The sequence below is a fragment of the Achroia grisella genome, unplaced genomic scaffold (assembly GCF_030625045.1).
Source record: "Achroia grisella isolate CSIRO2021 unplaced genomic scaffold, CSIRO_AGI_Agris_v1 utg782, whole genome shotgun sequence".
In the NCBI taxonomy this organism is placed as follows: Eukaryota; Metazoa; Arthropoda; class Insecta; order Lepidoptera; family Pyralidae; genus Achroia; species Achroia grisella.
Window position 1 is genome coordinate 903942 of NW_026713022.1, and position 21948 is coordinate 925889.

At 29.5% G+C, this 21948-nt stretch overlaps 1 protein-coding gene across 1 annotated transcript in view; it reads left to right on the forward strand.

Moving 5' to 3' along the window:
- The window catches only part of LOC131851377 (protein drumstick), a 29683-nt gene extending 9699 nt beyond the window's left edge, over positions 1 to 19984 (forward strand). The window contains exons 2-4 of the mRNA XM_059201871.1: positions 11602 to 11867; positions 18501 to 18577; positions 19069 to 19984. Of these exons, the coding sequence (XP_059057854.1) occupies positions 11650 to 11867; positions 18501 to 18525 (243 nt within the window). The 5' untranslated portion in view covers positions 11602 to 11649 and the 3' untranslated portion in view covers positions 18526 to 18577; positions 19069 to 19984. The remainder of the gene's footprint in view (positions 1 to 11601; positions 11868 to 18500; positions 18578 to 19068) is intronic.
- Positions 19985 to 21948: the final 1964 nt, after the last annotated feature.

Below are 21948 nucleotides of genomic sequence, written 5' to 3' on the forward strand. Positions count from 1 at the left end.
TAATATTGTTTATTCATCTGCTAGCAATTGCATTGGAATTATGAATATGTATGATTTACTTTTTTATTTTGGGTTTGAACTATTATCAAGTGCTTTAGAACCTACATATATATATTATTATCGTTCTTTTTACTTAGTAGGTACTTTTGGTACTTATTTTATAATTAAGAAGAGTAACTTTGATATTTTTTTGATATTTTACTTACTCACTATCATTAAAGCATTCTTAGGCATAAAGAAGAATTTAGACTATGCTTTTCATCCTGACTATCTAGTCATCCATCCATTTGGATAATATATGTAATAAAACTCTATATAAGGCCATCTGGCTTTATATAGAGTTTTATTACAAGTGTTACTTCCATACCACCAATGTATTTGTGACCCTAAGGAAGAATTTGTGCTGTGATTAAAAGTAGTGCTTTTTTATAATTGAATGGTGGTGCTGACGGGGCACCAGTGGGGTCAACCTGACATGGTACCTAGCAAATCGATCATCAGTCTACATTACTAATAATTTCCCCCCCCCCAAAAGTAATAATAGTAACATGTAATCCGGTCGACATTCCGCACATCTGTTTTGGTAAAATTTATTTATGCACGTATAAATTTACATAGTCCCCTACTACAAATCCCACGGCTTTGAGTACATAAATTATGATTGGTAAGTAGTAGGTACCTATCTATATTTTAGAAATAATGTTTATTATGCATGTTGCCTCTCTGTGTGCGATTTTTTTAATTAGACTATATTTGATGTATGGCTATGTTACAAAATACTGATTAATCGGACATATATTTCGAATCTGTAATATTAGTACGAATTAAGTGGCAAATGCATTCATCCATGGTAGCTTACAGGATGTGACAATAGGGGTGTCCCCAGTTACCAATTCTATATTTGAATAAGGAGGTGTTATTTTATGTAATATCAATATACCCTTTTATAATAAAAAGTAAACATCCCTACTATCTTAAAAATATAAAAATTACCTGAATATAGATATCAAATGTTTGTTTGTTATTTTTTTTGTAAGTACATCACTTAAATAAAAATATTGTGTAACCTACGTACTTATTGGGATGGATGTGAACATAATTTATTATTTTTATCCGACATTTAATTAGCTACGACCAGACAAACGAAGTTGTGTTTAAAATCTAATTAACCTATTGAAATCTAGTTAAAATGGCGTTTTGTTATTTATTACATACCTACGAGCTATTCCCCGTGATGTCGGTTTTTTTCCTATCCTAGTTTTCCTGATACAATCTTACTTCATATTAGCTTTTATTAAGATCCCACCATCAGTTGGGCTTTCAGTTTGTTTGTAATTCCAATCACATAAAATATAATAATAAAACAAAAAAAATTGTAGAACCTCCTTCTTTGAAGTCGGTTGATAAACTAAGATATAGAGCTAGAGATGCGGTACATCAGTTACTCAGAGCGAACGCAGAGAGGCGCGGGCGCACTGCCGCCGGGGGCTATTCGGCCGAAGCCCTCAATATATCAGCCGGCACTCACAGATACTTGGTACTTCTCGCACAGTAACTGGCATTGAGTAGAATTCGCTGTTATTTTAATGTTGTACGATATTTTAACTACTACCATACCGTCCTACTTCTGAAGATGGGTTTCTTAAAATTATTGATAAAAAATTCAGGGTGATATTCATATAGAGCATTATATGAGTACATATAATCTATATGAAAATCAGCTTGTAACTTTAACTTTGATGCTTTTTTCAAGCCAAAACCTAGTGATTCTAGTGATATTATAAATGTCACAAGGGGTAAAGATATTTGAATATGTAGGTGGCTCAATTTTTAATACTTAATCATTTAAATGTATGTACCCCAATTATTGATTAAATTTTGTAAACAGATAAACCGAATCTTGAATTAATGATTATTATTACATTTGATATGATTTGATACTAAATCTATACATATAAATAATGTTTAGGTACCAATGTGATCGTGAAATTTGTTTAGAAGCTAGATTTTTTTTATATTGATTTGATTTCATCAATAAAATTAATATCACATTACTTGTCCTATGTCAGTAATCTTATATTAAAAAAACAATCTCGTGTGAGTAATTAATTTGGTATCAGTAAATTCTTAACTAATGCCGTAATAGAATGTATATAAGTACTGAGTCATATAATAGACAAGAAGGTAAATGTATATAGTTCATTTCTAAATTAGCTATTTTTTAATTAAATTAAATTTTATTTCATCTGCGCAAACCAGTAACAAGATATAGATATAGGTGTTTATTTATAAATTGAGTTTAACAAAATGCTACTCCTAGTATGCCCCTGTTCAAAGCTCATCGTATAACGTTCCTGTGGGAACGCGAGGTACATAAACTGTTTCGTTATTTCTGCTCATTCGCTCATTTGTATATTATAATTTGGACCCAACTAAGTGTAGTCGGCTTGAAATTATTATTATTAACCTGTATAATTATTACGCCTTTATGTCTTTTTATGTTCCGTTGTAGTGATTGAAATTTAAGATAACTAGATACCATTAATCTTTATAATTTACTTACTCTATAAAATATTACTACCTACTTCGAAAATTATTATTTATGAACTATTTGAAAGTAGTCATTATAATTCTATTTAAATACACAATTGCTATGATGTGATATTATATCGGAATGAAAAAAAAACTAAGAGATAGGTATGCTATGCTTAGCTGTATATACTAAGAAATACACTTACAATGTAGAATATCTCTTTGAACTAATATCTACCAAGATAATCATAATTTAAAATTTGTTAACTTTACACATAAAAATAACGACTTAAAATTTATTTCATTAAAAAATTGTAAATAACTTTTCATTTAATATTATATAATATATTAAATAAAAGTTTACATAATTGAAGAAGGAGTAAAGGCACTTATAAACGGTATTTAGAAGTATTCTCTAATTATCAAATAATGTTATTATCGATTATAGGTGTTACCTGTGTTTTTTTTTCTTGTTTAACCTTTAGCACTAATTTTAAAAGTAAATTCAACGGTTGTTTTTTTATACGCTTGAATAAAGTGGTCTATTATCCATTATTTGCTACTTTCATTAATAAAAAAAAACATGTACAATTGTACATAGAACCACAGACGCGGTAATTATAATACCGTGATTCAGCTCATACCTCGCATTTTTCAATTAAAAAAACAAACCGACAATTGCATTCCATCCCCGTAACCGCAACGTAGATTACTATTAGTGCGAGTGAGACAGTAATAAGTCATTGTTCGTAAAAATGTCAAATGGAATGATAAACATAAAATTCGTGTTGAAACGCACGAGATGAACGGTGAACAATGTGATGATAATAATTTTATTCAAATCGGAATGTTCGTGTTGAAGTAGATTCGATGTCAATTCCGGATTGGGTCATAATCGAGTTGTGAACAGTCAACCAAATAGGGTTGACACAGATAAGTCTCTTTTAGATACTTAATTCTTTATTACGAATAGAGTTGTGATGCGTAAAATTTGCGATATCAACTTTTAGGGGAAAGGCGAAGAAAATATATCCATGTTACTATACTTAGTACACAAAATGTTTAATCAATTTTAAAAAGTTATATATACATGTTAAAATGAAATAATGCGTTTAGAAAAGTAATTTTCATATATTTACTCATTTTGTTATTTTCCAGTACTTAGTACATAGGTACATTTGAAGCAGAAAATATTTGACATGCGTTATAAGAATGTATTTTACAAAACCACCACAGATATCTATGACAATATAAATAAAATTAGAGTATATCTTTTTGGCGTGAGTATATTAATTGAACTCCGATAAGAATGTTCAATATCAAGTTATTTTATTAATATGAATGGCGATTCGTTATAAGAAACTACCAAAATTGCATTAAATATATATGGATATTCCGAAATAGAAATTTGTAATTGTACAAGGCTTGTAATAAAATTCAAAAGTTTTTACGACCACCAATTATTCATCAAGTAAAAATATCCTTGTATATTCCATCTAACCAAATGCATGCCAAATTTCATGACAATTGTAATTACACCACGTCTTTATGATGTCAAGAGATAACAAACAACAATAGAAAAATACATTTTCACATTGCAATACTAATATTAATATAATAAAATTTTTAATTATTTCTATTGAATATTAATGTATGTACATACATTTCTTTCATACATCTCATACATTTCAAAAATTATATTTTAATGTAGGTACATACATTTCTTTCATACATTCATAAAATTATCTTTTAATGTAGGTACATAACACCCCATGTCAGACCCCTTGTATTTGGAAGAAACTTAAAAATAATGCCAAAAATATTAGATGAATATATTTTTAATACGAATATTGTTTTATTTTGTTCATCAACTTTTCTTTCATACACCTGGTTTATACATATACAAGCAATATTAAATGTTACCCAATTAAACATAGGTAGAATACAATGCATACATCAACAAATTCCTAGAAAGCCGAAAGCCCGAGCGCCGCCGGTATCACGCTGACTCTGCGATATCTGTCTCATTGAAAGAGCCACAATAGCCTCAATGCAGTTATAATAGACCGTATTAGATGCAATCATGAAAGCAATGACACAATAACTTGATAAATATTGGACTTGAACAAATGCTATTGATGTCAAATGATCCTTTTCTGAAACGGCTGTTAGACGTGGAGTTGTCGGTTTTGCTTTTAACGCTCGCAACCATTTTGTTTTGATAATTTTATTTAAATTTAAAGAATAATTTTGATTGTGAAAAAGATGTTGATTTCTACAAATAGTTGTGTTATTTTTCTTAATGATTGAAACTTTAGAAAGAGTTAGGAAGGAACCATTTTCTAGTATGGGATGGGGTATGTATGTAATATTATGTTATCTGTGGCGTGAGTATATTAATTGAACTCCGATAAGAATGTTCAATATCAAGTTATTTTATTAATATGAATGGCGATTCGTTATAAGAAACTATTGCATTAAATATATATGGATATTCCGAAATAGAAATTTGTAATTGTACAAGGCTTGTAATAAAATTCAAAAGTTTTTACGACCACCAATTATTCATCAAGTAAAAATATCCTTGTATATTCCATCTAACCAAATGCATGCCAAATTTCATGACAATTGTAATTACACCACGTCTTTATGATGTCAAGAGATAACAAACAACAATAGAAAAATACATTTTCACATTGCAATACTAATATTAATATAATAAAATTTTTAATTATTTCTATTGAATATTAATACATATACAAGCAATATTAAATGTTACCCAATTAAACATAGGTAGAATACAATGCATACATCAACAAATTCCTAGAAAGCCGAAAGCCCGAGCGCCGCCGGTGACTCTGCGATATGTGAAAGAGCCACAATAGCCTCAATGTAATAAAATAATTAAAAGAAAACGATTTTGTAAAAATGTTTACAACCTCATCATTATTTTATATTAATTTTATATTAATTATGTCTGGATTATAGAGAATAAAAAAATAAGTAATAGTCATACCTATGTAGGTATACCTATAAATATATTTTTTAATACATGTCGAGTACATTTAGTATTAGACTAATTAAAATAAATGTTTTAGAGCTAAGAGCTCTCGCGCGTCTCTATTTATAAAAAAAAAATAGATACCTATGTTGGCTTATAGCATTGACTACCTAATAATTAAATTAAGTTAAGTTTTTAAATATAAATCAATTAGTTATTTGAATAACTTGAATAGTATATAAATTACAATATATGTTAAGGATTATACAAAATATAAAATTCTTATTGTTTGGATCATAATAAAATGAATTGTCTCTTTTAAATTTTGGTCGTAAATGTATGTACTTACATACATTAAAATAGAACAGATCGTACATCGTTAAACCTAATAATTAAATTAAGTTAAGTTTTTAAATATAAATCAATTAGTTATTTGAATAACTTGAATAGTATATAAATTACAATATATGTTAAGGATTATACAAAATATAAAATTCTTATTGCTTAAAATTTAAAGATTTCTTTGAAGTTGTAATGAATACAATAAACCAAGAGTTGTTATTAAAGATTAATTGCACTTCTTTACCATTGCTTTTTCATAGGACATAAAATCAAGTATTCATTATATTGATTTACAATATTGAACAGTAATGTATTTATCGTACTAAAAGAGTAGTGCGATGTCCAACATTAAACTTTACAATGTTGCTAACAATTGAATAACTTTAGTAGAACGAATCCTCATTGTAAACATTTGTGGAATTTTGCGTAATTATCTTTGAAGTGGCAGTTTTTGTGTGTAATTATTAAAATGCGTATTGTATGCTGTACCTATTCATGATGAGAATGTGCGAGATGTTATACAATGTTGTTAATGAACTGAAATGACTAATAATGTATGTACTACTAAGTAGTGAGATGCAGTCCCATTGTATTGAAGTATAGAGTGGCTATAACTTCTTAAATACTTGATTTTCTCTTATTCTTTTGTAAATATGTATATATCTATATTTACATATAATAAATTCGAGATGTATTAAGGTTTTACGTAAAACGGCTGGTAGAATTAGGATATTTTTTTAAGACTATGTGGTTCAATATATAGGCTAATTAATCTTAGAAAAATAACACCGAAAACGTTAAATCTTATAATTATTCTTGTTAATTTTAAATACGTGTATTCTACTATTGTTAATTTTAATTGTAAGTTTTAATTAATAAAAGATGGCGTTTTGATAACTATTATATATATTTGTTATTTGATTAACATCAATAGACTGCGTCTGCAAACTACTAGTTGAATAATAAGTAATTAGTAATTATTATTTTGTTTTTCCATTCAAGAAAACTTTCACAGTCATGTGGTGTTCTTAGCAAAATATTCTAATTAATGACTTAATGAGTCAGAGCTTTCGAAACATACAAAACCGCAGATTTCTCACGTTTATGTGACGCATCATAACTGTGGGCTTTTATTGTACGATAAATATCAACTCGAACCGTAAACATATCGTTTGCGACCGTGTTACGTAAATATTGTGCAAATGCTGTTAATGTTTTGCGGAATTCCGACAGTCTATTAGGACAACGGTGTCCCAAATAACATGTCATAAACTAAAAAACTGACAGTCAAATAATTTAAAAATATATATTAAATTTAATTTGAACTTGAATGAAACTTACTCTTACTATTTTTACTACTACTATAATACTTTTATTCTGGATAAAAAAAAATATTCTAAGTAATATGTTCTCAATAATACATGAACATATGATATAACATGCTATATTTAAATGACATGTAAGTAAATATATAATTTTTAATTTTGTCCGAGGAATACTTTGTATATATACAAATAATACAAAGTGGTATGCGTGGACACCTGTGTCTAACGTATTTCAGCCATTAAGCAAGCTTTATAAGCTGTGTTTTAGCAGTGAGATATGGCAGTGAAAAAACAGAATACGGTGGCATATGACTTCTTTTGTTTTGCCATTTTGGAGAACTAAGATACCTTAGTAAATTTGGTCCATTCCTATAAATAATAATTAAAATATCTATATGGTCAAACTTAAAGTAATTAAAAAAACTTGTTAAGTGATTGTATAGATTTTATTTGTAAAAAATACACTTTAGTCTAACTTCAATGTTGTTTATAGGATTCCTTACGTTCGCTACTCAAGCCATTCTCCTTATTTGAAACAAAAGGTGAAATAATATTATTTATTAAGTACCAAATGCATTCCAATAATATAGAATTATAAAGTTGATTACAAATCCTAGTAAAGTACACTGACTAACTACATTTTGACGTCACAGTTACTATAATATCTACGTCATTTTCACATCAAAATCATCGGTAAAAATTCAGGTAATTCTGGTGACCTGGGTTTTTTTCTAACACGTCAATAAATCACTGCATGTTACCTGAAAACGGCATACGTGTCAATAGTTCAAGGGAGTGAGTTGTTGTTCTGACTCACTCATTGAATACATTTTGAAGAATGTCTATAAGATATGGGGTCTGTGGTCCAATGACTCATGCGAAGATCCGCGTGGACTGATTTAAATAAGCTATATAAGTAATAGAAAATTCAACATCTATTTAGTTTATTAGTAGATCTTCTGTTGTGTACTTTAGTGCATATTCAATGAAAAGATATGTTTATTTAAAAAGTTTGTTTAGAAGTAATATTTAGATACGAATGATAAAATGGATACGCCGTTATGTTAATTAGGTAAAGTTATTTTATAATATGTATGTAATTTCATAGATAAAAGTGTGATGTTATCTTAAATAAACGTAGTTTTATTATTAATTAGTACAATATAATCTGAAAATCCGGATTTTGATAATATTCCAATGTACAGACCATGGCAATTTTTACACGCATGTACTTCAGTTGCATTGCACTGTTCTTTTCTAATTTTGGAAGTCTATATAATTTAGTAAATATCTATAAATTATATATAATATTATAAGTTTTTATTATTTGGAAAGAATGCTTACTTTAAATTAAGAATAATCCACCTCCGCTTTGATCAATTTGATGTCTTTACAGCCGTGCTTAGACATATTAAATGTGTCTTTATATTATACATAGGTACTCGTATAATATGTAATCTTTCATTTTCCGAGTAGCTATAAAACTCATGCGAATGCTTTTGTGGTTTGGATCAAATGTTTTCCGAGTCTAGTAATAATATTAGAGAAATACAATAGCACGGTATAAAATTTATTTCGTGATGTGTTTTTAGTGATTTATGATAAAAAACGTTATGTATCAAAGTAAAGATTTATATCAATATTATTCAGAGTTGTGATAACAACATAAATAAAAGTATCAGCTGTATTGATTTCGGAAACTATTTTACAAAGATTTATGTCTAGTTTTAACTAGTTTTGTTAGGACCAGACACTTGATCTAATCATTTGACATTTCATTTAAGAATCAACTAACGCTACCTTTGATGTTGGAATTCGGTTTTAAAGAGGTCTCGTAAATGTAGTAAACGGCTTATCACTGGGATTTAACTGGTATTCTTTGAGTACAAAGCCGAGATTTGTACGTATATGGTAATGTCAAGAACACTTTTTGCGATTTCGGGTGCGTCTCATCTGTCGTGATGTTTAAATAAAGATATCGTAAACTAAGAGTTTGGCATGTTTTTTTAATAGTGTAAAAAGGCAAAAGGCATTATGATGTAAAGACTAAAAGTTTTAAGATAATACTATGCATGTATAATACGGTTTACGTGCAAGTGTATTTTTTTTTATTTAGCATAAGTACCTAGTTTGGTATCTGTGATCTAGGTACTCGAGTATTATTACGCGCGAATTAACGATATGGTGTGCTTATTGTGTCTATTATATTTTGTACAAATTTCTTGACTTGAGTATATTATTATGATCAGTCATGTGGTGCAACTATGCTTATCGAACTCATATTCGTTTTTGTTTTAAATATTATGGCCGTGACGGACATTGTGATAGTTTGAATGGAGTTACGCAGCTATAAAACGAGCCGTAAGTGCCGCTTCACGGTTGTTTCAAAGAATTCAAAGTTTATAGCTTTGGCGAGCGAAATTTGAATAATATTTGAAAATAAAAAGAAGTTAAAATTAATATTTAGGATGATAGAAATTTCATGAAACTTTGAGATTAAATATTTTACTGCTTATATATGAATGGCATCGTAGATTTATTCACTTCTGGAAAAGCTATCTACATTATTATTAGGTTTGTCTATAACTTTATCTATGATTATTACGTAATAATTGTAGTCAATTTTTATTGTAACTTGACATTTAAAAATATGTTTTGGATTTTCGATAGTCTTAGAAGAAGACGTTAGAACTTTTAAAAATGTATATACGATATTTTTTTTATTTTTTTGTTGCTTTTTTCTAAATACCTGATTGTGCGTTTCCTAGAAAGTGGTAATGGAGTACTTGCCCCGAGGTCGCGGTAATGACAGAAGCCGAAAATCATCATAAATTACTGACAGTACCGGTACCCAAATAAGTGGGGGTCGGGTATTTCGTGAGTGAAAACCACGGTAGCGCCGCAAGCCACCGGCTGGGTTCCCACCGACAGAACTGCTAATAGAGTAATAAGTCTTATATTTTAAGTGACATTTGACTGAAACATATTACATATTTAATATTCGGAACTAAAACTGTAGAACTTCAAAAATAGGATTTGTTTCTATGTCCATGTTACTATACTAATTTATTCAGATTAAAATCGGTTCTTTAAAGGAACTTATTCTTCTGTATCTATAACAATTGTCTCTATTCGAAAAATCTTAACAAAGATATTAACGAATCTATAGTTATAACAACTAGAATCGGACAAAATTTGAAATTAAAATTGGATATAAATCATGTTATGTAGAAAATTCTCAATAAATGGTAGTCCGGTGAATATTCAACATAAAAAAATATTGGTGATGATTATGATAGTGCAAACAAACATGACATATGACGTGTTTGCATCATGGACATGTTGCAATCTAAAAAAAAATATTTATGAATTCATAAACATAGCATAAAACACCTATTGCGTCAGTGCATCATTTTCCTTTACAGCCATCAGCTTACTGTGGCGCTACCTGTTCATTCACTCGTGCGCACGTGGTGGGGGCTTGCGCCTTCCGTGTAACGTTATCAGTAGTTTCCGCACCCTCTCGCCAGCGCAGTTGCTAAACGCACCCGCTGTTGGTCACACGTTTATTGTTGACACATCTAGTCTCTTTAAGTCTGCATTAATCGTTGACGTTCCATATTCAAATTTTTAGTGTTCCATTTTTAAAATCTAACGCTGGTTACATAAGAACTTTTTTGTTTTTTATGTTCATTGTCATAAATATTATAGTGAAAGTGTTAATAAATACGTTCGTTGAGTAATATCTATATTCTAACTGCCGCTTCAAAGGTGCGTATGTAGTAATTTAAGTAAATATCAATAAATTACTTTATTAATTTATTCTTGAACGGTTATCTATTTAGTAAACATGTTTAGTAAATGATGATATTAATAATCTGCTGATGTTTGTACTAAATGTTCAATATAGATGGTTAATAAGCACTTACAAGTAGGTAGACATATAAAATTACTTTGACTCCCAGGTCAAGTATGGTATGGTTGTCCTTGCTTAATACTTCTTGCATGTTTACTATCAATATACTTACACAGAATATAATTAAAGTCTCTAGATTGACACGTATCATTCACTATAATAAGTTTAATAATATTAACAACTGTTTTTCAACTAACAAAAACATTATCATTTTTTGCGTGCCACTGTCGGTTGGATGAAGTTAAAATTTAAATTAATTTTTATATTGAGCAGAATAAAAATTTGTAATTATAAAAAAAAATGTGTAGGTATTTACTTGGGTTGTGTAGTCATAACACGGCTATGAATACATCCTAGTAAGTACTTATGCATATTTGAATCCTGCCCCAAATTTCAATAGCAACGTAATGTAAACCCTTCGGTTATGCAGTAGAGTCGATTTTTGAACGCATGCAGTTATCTGATAAGCTATCACTCTGATACAGGCGTTCAAGCCCCGCCCGTCGCACGCTTCACATCATAGACCAGACAAAATGTTCGCTGTGATGCAGATCGACGAAGACCACACCAGGGATTTCAGGCGTAAGCTGCGCCCAAAATGCGAGTTCGTCTGCAAATACTGTCAGCGCCGGTTCACGAAGTCCTACAACCTGATGATCCACGAACGCACCCACAAGAGCCCGGAACTGTCGTTCAGTTGCGAGGTGTGTGGGAAAAGCTTCAAGAGGCAGGATAACTTGCGCCAACACAGGTCAGTTCCATTTTCAAATTATTTCTCCGCAACTGGTGTTTTGTTTTTAATTTTAATAATAATTGGTGGTGTTCTTTTTTTAAAACTTATCAAAATTTAAGAAATTAGTCAGTAATAAAAATTATTTAGATATTCGAAATAATTGGAATAATATTTTATAACATCAAAATAAGCGAAGTAGAACGTATATGACGTGTTTTAATGTTTTTTAAAGATACAAAACTGAATATAATTGCCTACAACCAAAGCAGTAGTTACTAGACATATACTACTTTACATGTAATAATATCATGAAATGTCATTATAATGATTCTCCTTAAGTCCAATAGTAATTCCAAATTACATTTTCCAAAATTGATAATAGGCATTTGTAATAAAATAAATGCTCCTTCCTATTAAATACTGCTACTAAATAAATATGAAAACCTGTTGAAAACTTAATTGTGATGTTAAAGGCGCGATTCCTTTCAACCTACATTGTTCGTGGTCAGGTGAGACAAGGCTGCGGCAAATCAGCTCGGTAGGAATTAGGGTCTAGTGGATCACGGGAGCAGTCATCTGTCTCATATTAGACGCTATTCACTAGTAATACCTTAACGGAGTTGAGTAACTGTATGATCACTATCTAGAAGTAGGAGTACGTAAGTATTTATGTAATTTGTTAAATAAAAATATTTTTAAATTAAGAACTAGTAGAAAATAACCAATATTTGAATTTTACGTTCTAAAGCATGGTTTACACTATAAGATTTTTGGCGTTAAAATCGTTTGCAATAATAATTACATACAGAATTTCACGTGTTAACCTCTGATTTTATAATTATTCCAATAATAATTTAATACAATTTTATATATAATATTAATACAAGTTTAAGACAATAGTTTTTTTTTTGACTCAATATTAAAAATGTTGAGTCCAAAAAGTACTGTTGAGCACGTACGATTTCAGACATATTGTAAGATTTCACAAAAAAAAAATATTGGAATATATATTACGTCCAAGAAATTAGTTTCTAGTTTAGGGAATTTAAATAATTTAGACCTAGTAAGAATAAGATTTCACGGAAATACACTGTAATATTGTTACTTATAGTAACAATATTACAGTGTATTTCCGAGTGTATATGAAAATTCCACGGCGACGTAACATAAAGACGAAATCCCCACGGCATTGAGAGAACACGCCGTAAACATTACAGAGATGCGAGCAATTAAAACCGGGACATATTTGTACAATGTTATCGTATCATAAAATAATTTAAATCAGATAATAGCGGCGTGTAAACAAACACAGAAGATTAATTACTGTTGCTTAAAAAAGAGCCGTTTCACACTTCTACTATAACTGTCAATATATCAACATATAAATAAAAAACAATGGCCATATGTGTAAGTTATAATTGAAAAATGACGTCATTTGTGAAAATGTGTTGAAATATAAAATAATAATACAGTACTTATATAAAAATACAGAATTAATACAATGACAGTAAAACGAATGACGAATTTATTTTGTTTCTTTAGGAGAAATTTACAGAATGTAAGTACTTTTGCTGTAACAGTTATGACAACAACATAGAAAATAGTCCTTAAGTACCTACTTATCAAGTCAGACAACGCTGATTCACTATAGTATACGTTATACCTAAATGTGGATAGAATAAAACTTTGCATAGTTTTTTATAAATTAAAATTTCTACAAATAATAATTATGGGACTGAATTGAGCTGTAACGTACTATAAGGACTATGAACTACATTAAATGTTATATAATACCTACTACATTAAATGTCTATCATTAAAAAAACTGAATTTCTTGATCGGTACTTACATCCATTTGAATCCACGGCATACTGCTGTTTGGATATAATTATGAGTTCATTAAACTTCTTAAATCATGAAGGTGCGTTCACACGTCCGCGTGTCAGACGAGATTGTCGTCGACATTCCAGCGGCAGTTTGTCATCCGCAATTAACATACAATGTGGTGGTAGCGAGTTACCGCCGGGGTCGCGACCCTAACTAATGCAAATCTCGTCCGGAACGACGAGACTTACGAAAGTGACACCAAACGAGATGGATGTAGGTGACACGCGTCTGAGAAACCGCAAACTGAACATATGTAGTCTATATAAAATATTAGACAAGTAAAATGAATGTAATAAAAAATATTCAGAAAATGTGAAGAAATTATACCTCGTTGAGTTGAATTGATAAATAATAATCAAACGTATTCTAATCAGTTGTATGTTTGTGAGGTGTGATGTTATAGATTGATATATCAAGGTTTAAATTTTAAAACCATCCTGTTCCAATGTCTATTAAAATATCTATAAATATATTGTTGTATATATATATAATACATAATTTATAGAATTACCAAATAAATAACATGTAAACATAAATAATAGTGTAATTGATGAATTGTTCTATTTAAAGACAGTAAAACAGAACAGTGAAATCGCAACTATACCTACTCGTGAAGACTAATTAATAAGTAGTAATCATATGTACCTTTCTGAAACGTTACAACAAAACACGTTTCAAGAAAAACGGTTTTTAACCTGAGTACACACGGATGCAACAGTTCCGTGTGAATCTTAGTGGAATACGCGATCCCCATCCTGCTACCGCGAGATGGTCGATAGATCGCTCACGCTGCATGCGAGTCGTGAGCTCGTGACGAGCTCGTGTGTTAACGGTGCTTAATGGGCCCTAATGCTTCCGAAACTGTGCGAACGCGGACGGTAGCCCACCAGAGTCTGGCACACGTGACTGCTGCGGTATAATTTGCAGTTTATGCGCCGCCCGTACAAGGAACAACAATGTGCACCACGCTTAACCGTACCGTGATGAAATTACGGCAATTTGTCGGTAGGACCATGTATGCGATGGCCTACCTATTTAGGTTTTACAACTTAGCGGTTACACTGTACGGTCATATTTTAGTAAAGGTTACAGAGGGATCCGTAAATGTCATGTCATAAATTCTGTGCAACAGTTATCCTGATTACACCACTATGTATCGATAAAGTACGAACTGTGATGTCGATATATTTTATTATTTGTATCTAGTCTCTTACTTAGACCGATATGCATTTTTTTTGTAATGTTACCTAGAGTTTCGAACATGGAGTTAATGCTTTCTTCTTTTTTCATTCCGTATTTACCAGTTTAATTTTGAAATGTTCATGATATGATTTAATATCGATTCATATAAGATATAAGAATTCCACGAATATAGTATCTATAGATATTCATATATACACGTACTAAAATTATTTTTCTCCAGTATAATCCTCTTAGATTTATATATTTACAACTATAATTTAGTTGTAGGGGATCTCCTTAACAGTTGTTAAGCAATTTAGTAGCAAAATACTTCATATTTTTTATGTTTCATTTACAATAATAATTTAAATACCCATAATGATATACTTAATAATCGTAATCTTAAAATAATAAATTGTTAGAACATTTTTTTTTACAACTCGCTCAGCAGATTTATTTCAAAGGTACCTTAATAATACTAATATTAATAATAAACGTATCTAATTCACGTGAATCAATTCACGGTATGTGACTATGACATATACAGGTCCATAAGTGGGTACGTACTACGTAAGTACTTACGTTCATGTAAAATATTGCGTGTGAAACGTCGACCCCCTGCATGAGACGTGAATGCCGTCGGCAGTAAGTTCCGCTACCGATTGCTTTACTAAATGTAAGGTTGTTTGATATGACTGTAATGAAAGACCTCTGACATGCATACGGAACTCATTATATACACACATAATATATGAACATACCTATTAATAATTATTGACCTATACAAATGTTGCCGTGACTGACAGTAGGGTTTTTTGTGGGAAATAATCTTATGACTTCAATTTTTTTTACGTGTACTCGGATTTTACTTTAATATTTTTTTATAAATACTTGAAAGAGCTTTAATCACGTCTAAGTAATAATTGAATTAATAGTTATTAGTACTTAATAATAAAATGTATACCGGGGTTTAAAAAAATAAAAAAAGAAAATAAAAGCTTAATAATACAAATGTTATCAAATGTAGAATAGTCAACTGTCGATATCTTCGGCTATACAATTGCCATGAGCAAATTTACAAGTCTTACCGATTCATTTAATTTGTTATCGGTGTTTCAATCAACGAAATCAAGTCATAAATATAAATTGACAAAATGTCGATCACGTAGTATAGAGATTACTAACACCAGCAATACACTTAATTAAGATTCGAAGTAGCATTTAGATTTCGATGTCCCATATAGTTAGCGCAGTGGGTCATCGGTGCATGCGGAGTTTCGCGATCGAGCTTATCCGAACATCGATAGCTCGATTCCCTCTGAGTGCATAGCACATGTGAATCGAGTTGACGTGATATCGATTATATTCTATTCATTGATTATTGTTGTGACATATGCAACATACCAATTAGTGAAGGCACAAGGCAAAAATAAAAACTCACTTTTATATTTTGTGTGAATATAAATTATATTAAGAGTACATAACTCTGTATAGTTACTTTTATATAGCAATATAGATTTTCTATTTGTTCAGAATTGTGTTATTTTTAGATTTAGTAATACTATTTTAAAACAAAACTATTTAAATAAATTTTTATATCGCCAACAGTAAATACATAGTGTATTCGTTAATAGGCATTTCCGTAAATACATTCTTTGTATTTATGGACATATCTATTCACAAATAAACCATGTGTTATTAATTTTTATATTTAAAAATAGAAACCTTTCTATTTTAAAATCAAATAGATATTATTGTGTTTTTTAACTAAGATTTTAAGATTACCAGCAAAAATAGCTGGTAAAGTCTAAAGATTCTTAGGCATGTAGATGGTGATTGCACAGTTACTACACACAATTGTTCGCGGATCGCGTCGAGGTGCTGAACGCGGTTAATTAGGCGTCCATTGAGAAATGTTCACATTATATAGGAGGATACCCATTAGGCAGATATACTCATAGATACGCTTGTACAGGTTTTTTCAACTGTTCTTAAAAAAAATCTAAAAGTAATAATAAATCAATATTAGCGGCCGTATTATAATACACGTCTAGAAGGAGATTCTAAATTCCACTATATTTTATTTTTAACATTTCAATTAACTTCCATATAGTCAATATTTATGTTCATTAAACGTTAAATAAAATGAAAAAACTATTTCATTTTATTCCAAGTTAAAATGTAAATTATGGGTAAGTTGCTTTATCACAGATAAATAGCGTCTGAATGATAAAATATTATAATTATCATGATATTATATAACTACATTAACGTAATTTAAATTTCGTAAAAAGAAATAATTTATTAATGTTAGCACTATTATTAACTTAAAGATTAATATTCATGTTAATAGATAAATATCAACCTGTATATAAAACAAAAGCGCACTGTTCCCACACTGGCATATACAGGGTGTGCGCTCACGAACTAACCCAGTGCTGTATCGCGCGGAAGTGAAATAAATGCCGTTCTGTCACCTACGGCCTTTACACTGCTGTCCCGCATCGAGATCTTGACACTTCGAGTTCACTTCGAAAACAAATAGTAGGTTTTTAGCAAAGGGCGATTGTTCAATATAAACAAAATAATATTTTTGTTTATATTAAAAAATCGCCCTTTGAGTTTGAAATAACTTCTGAGGCGTCTCAGCAACGTCAGCAACGTTGCTGAGACGAATCAGAAGTTATTTCTTTGGGGAAATCTTAAAAACTAATTATGTACCTACCGTAAGATTTCATGCAACTATTAAGATCCAATCTAACACCTCGACTTTTCAAAGTCGGTTGAATATTCTCTCTATTTAGGAATAATTGGCAATAGAAGCATTTATACATTTTAGTAACAATAGAAAACAAAAACTATTTTGTTTTTTTTATTATTCGGAGTAGGTAAGCGGGTCTATTCTAAATGTATACTATTAGTTAAGTTCCATGTTTAGTCGTCAGAGAATTAAGTAATTAATTAGTTATGGTTTAGATTTCTAGCAAGAAAGGGTTGGTAGAGACTGCGGCCTTAATCCTTTTAGTATGTTGTAAACTTCCATTATTGTGGAACAAAACAATCCGTTACAATGAATGAACTCGTGTTCATTCTTAAAACGAAAAAATAAATCTTATTTAAAAATGGAATTAGAAGCCCGTACGGCCTTTTTTATTTCTTAGAAAATTAACAGTGACATTTTTCTGAATGTTATCAATAGGCATTGTTAACGTTTTCTCTTGTTTATGGTAACGGTAATTTTAAATTAAGAATTAATGGTAACCGATGGACTAACTTTAATAAAATTGCACATTCCAAATTTACTTTTTGCACTGAATTAACTTTTTTACCTTTCGGCATGTGAAATTATTTTAAATGAATATTAGAATTGCCATTCATAGTGTATATATTATTGAGGTTTTACTGTACGTATTGATCTATTTTACTATCTTTAACACTGCACTTATTTTCAAAAAGGTATAAACAAAGAATACAAAGATAAATATGTTACCATGTATGTAATTCATTTCATATTATTGAAATATACCTTTTTGAAAGTAAAAATAATTAATTACTAATAAATGTTTTTCTCAATTGTTGTAGATGTAGTCAATGCTTGTGGCGGTGAAGGTGATGGAGTAAGCACGATCCTACTACAGCGGTCTCTCTTACATGCTAGAGTAAGAATTCATTTTCTTTATTGACAACACAGTATAGTACACAATATGAAATGAATAAAAGTACTCAGTGTTTAGCATTAGAAGCTGCAGTCATGTGAAGCCCCATAATTTTTGCAATCTGTTTGATTGAAAATTAATTTTGAGATCATAAACATTTATTAAGGAGACCGCACAGAATAAGAATAATGATCGTGTTACATTTTATATACCCTACAAGCATTAATGTAGATTTTTTTGTGATTTAATATTTTGTTTCAAAGAAAACTAATATATTTTTTTATATCCAGACAAAGTTTGAATAAGATTCACTTGTGAGCCTTTGATTTACAAAAGAATAATTAAAATCGGTTAAAAAATTGGCGAATAAATCGCATGTGTAGGTTTTATACATACAATGGACCTACAGAACTTGCTTCTCTTTAAGTCAGTTGAGAAGTCATTATTGAACTTTGTAGCAAGTTTCCCTTTTAATTATATTTTGTTTGTTACAGAGAAATACATTACAATCCAACAAAGGAGACCATGTATTTAAGATGGTAATATTCACCATATCCGAGATCATTGTGACGTCAGTCATCAGTTCTAATTTAAAATAGGATGGTACACACATAACAGTATTCGTGCTTCATCATTAACACCGCCAGAATGGGATATTGCAATGTTTGATTTTATTGTTAGAATGTTGAACTCATAAGGTTGCAAAGATAAATTCTAAAATCAAAATTGAAATTAAGTTTTGTCTATGTGATATTGGATTTCTTTTGGAAAAAATAAGTCTCCTTGAATGTTGTAATGATGGTCATGGAAAATGTTGGTATGTGGAATAAATAAACAAATAAAAACATAATAAGTGATTGCATAGAATTTGTCATTATTTTTTATTATTTTTAATTAATACTAAGTACATCGATGGATATTATTACAGTTTTAATACTATTTGTTTATTTATTCCATTAAAATATTGGTTATAAAAGCTGAACATTCTGGTGATTTGTAAATAGTATTTATTAGGATAGTGATGGTAGCATTTAAACGGCTTAACTGCTTAGCTATATTTTAATGTAAAATAATATTTATATTATATTTAAAAATATTGTTATTACCTTATGATACGTAGAACGTATACAGTTCTAAGAAAATGATATACATTTTTTTGAGACGCGAACGTTTATAAGACCCTAACAAATAAGTTTCCAATAATTTTTATTTATTAATACCTGCCTAATAAGTTATATAATACATTCATTATATTGCTTAATTTAATGTATATTTTGAGGGTTGTTCCTAATTTGTAGTGCTATGGGTAGGGAAAAGGTTGATATAGTATTTGGAAGATGAATGCGTGACTCATTTCAACAATTATTATGTTAATATTAAAAATTAATAGCAAATAAAATAATAATAATAGTAATAGTAATAATTCCAAATAAATGATCCATTATGAATAGTGCCTTCCCTACAATACTGCATTTTATTATAACTAAGTGTAGTAATTTTAATGACATTAACATAATTACTGTTGACACGATAATTTGTTACATGAAAGATTTCGGTATCTAAATTTTTTTGCAAATTGATTATGATATTACTAATATGTTTCTGAATTATTTTACCATCTCCATTTTCTCCTATCGCAGTTTTAATTTTTCATTAAAGATGTATAATTTCCATAATGAAAAATACAATTTTCTTCTATAACTTTGCCATATTTCGATGTTGTTGCGAAATAAATGACAAGGTTTTCTAATAATTTACTTTAACTGTCTTTATACACGATATATAAATATTATATATTAACTGTCATATAAGACACCTAGTTACAACGCTTATCTCTAATTGTGCTTCAATAATTTTATTTAGTAATACTTAATATATTGTGACAATAACCAAATGACTATTTCTGGTTTATAAAAATAATAAATATACGATACTAAGTTTATTTCTATATCCATTGAAATTTTGAATTTGATGCTTTATACACGATATATAAATATTATATATTAACTGTCATATAAGACACCTAGTTACAACGCTTATCTCTAATTGTGCTTCAATAATTTTATTTAGTAATACTTAATATATTGTGACAATAACTGAATGCAGATTTGTTATTATATATTTTCTGTTTTTGTCTAGTTATTGTTACATAAAAAAATGACTATAAAACTGGAAAGTAATAAAATCAGATCAAAAATGTACTTATTTTTATGTGGTTGATTTGTTTTAGATCTAAGCTAGATTAATGATTTGATAACGATTCTTTTTGTTCCATACAAACTATGCTGGTTTATAAAAAGTTAAAATGGTAAAGGAACAATAAATAAATATACGATATTTCCATTAAGTTGTATCATAGTAAATGTTTTTTTTTGTAATTTAAATAAAAGGAGTTCTATAAAATAATTCTGTTATATCTCATTCCCACAATTTTGGAGATTTGATGCTGGAAAAAGTTATTTTGAAATTTCGAGGTGGACACGTCGTATTTAAAGATTATATTAAATTACAAAAAGAATGTCTAAAGACGAAAATATGAAATTGCCAATATTTTGTTAATCATTAACAATTTTTTACACAATCGATGGTCACTTTTTAGACAGTTATACAGAAATAATGAAAATTGCCCAATTGTTTTTTAAAATTGACATTTAATTGCAGGCATTGTCAGACTTTGATATAAAGATATACGAATCCATGAAGAAAAAGATGTACGTAACTACAAGGGAAAGAAAACCCAGTAACGAAAGAACATTACATTTGTTACGTCATGAATACGAAATAGTCAAAACATTGAGAAGCATAATCGAATGTTTCGTCTGGGGTAAGCAATTTTGGACCGTATCGCGTTGTATTTTGGACTTCTATGGCATTTACACCTCGTAATTACTATTCCAAGTATTCCTATCCCATTTTATTTTGTAGATTTTAATTTAGTAATACTTGTCTACGTTTTAAATGCCATGGAATCGATTGACACTGGGGGAAATAAGCATCAATGTCATGTCATCAATCATAAGCATCATGTTTCAAAAGCAATGGTTACAGAATGCTGATAGTAATTTATTCGCTCAGATCATATAGTTTTACCATCTCCTAATTATCGCATTTTGATAAGTGGAGAGTCTGAATGCAGATTTGTTATTATATATTTTCTGTTTTTGTCTAGTTATTGTTACAATGTATTAGGTTTTAGAAATAATAAAAAATAATGTCCAAAGTTTCATTGTGCCAATATAAGGGGGCAGAGACTTATTTAAGATTTTAATCTGTCGTTAGTTGTTGTCTGAAAATCCATATATTATTTTGATGTAGGTTTAGCTCAGGAGAGCACAGGAATGATGTATAATATAATATTTTGACTACAGTACATT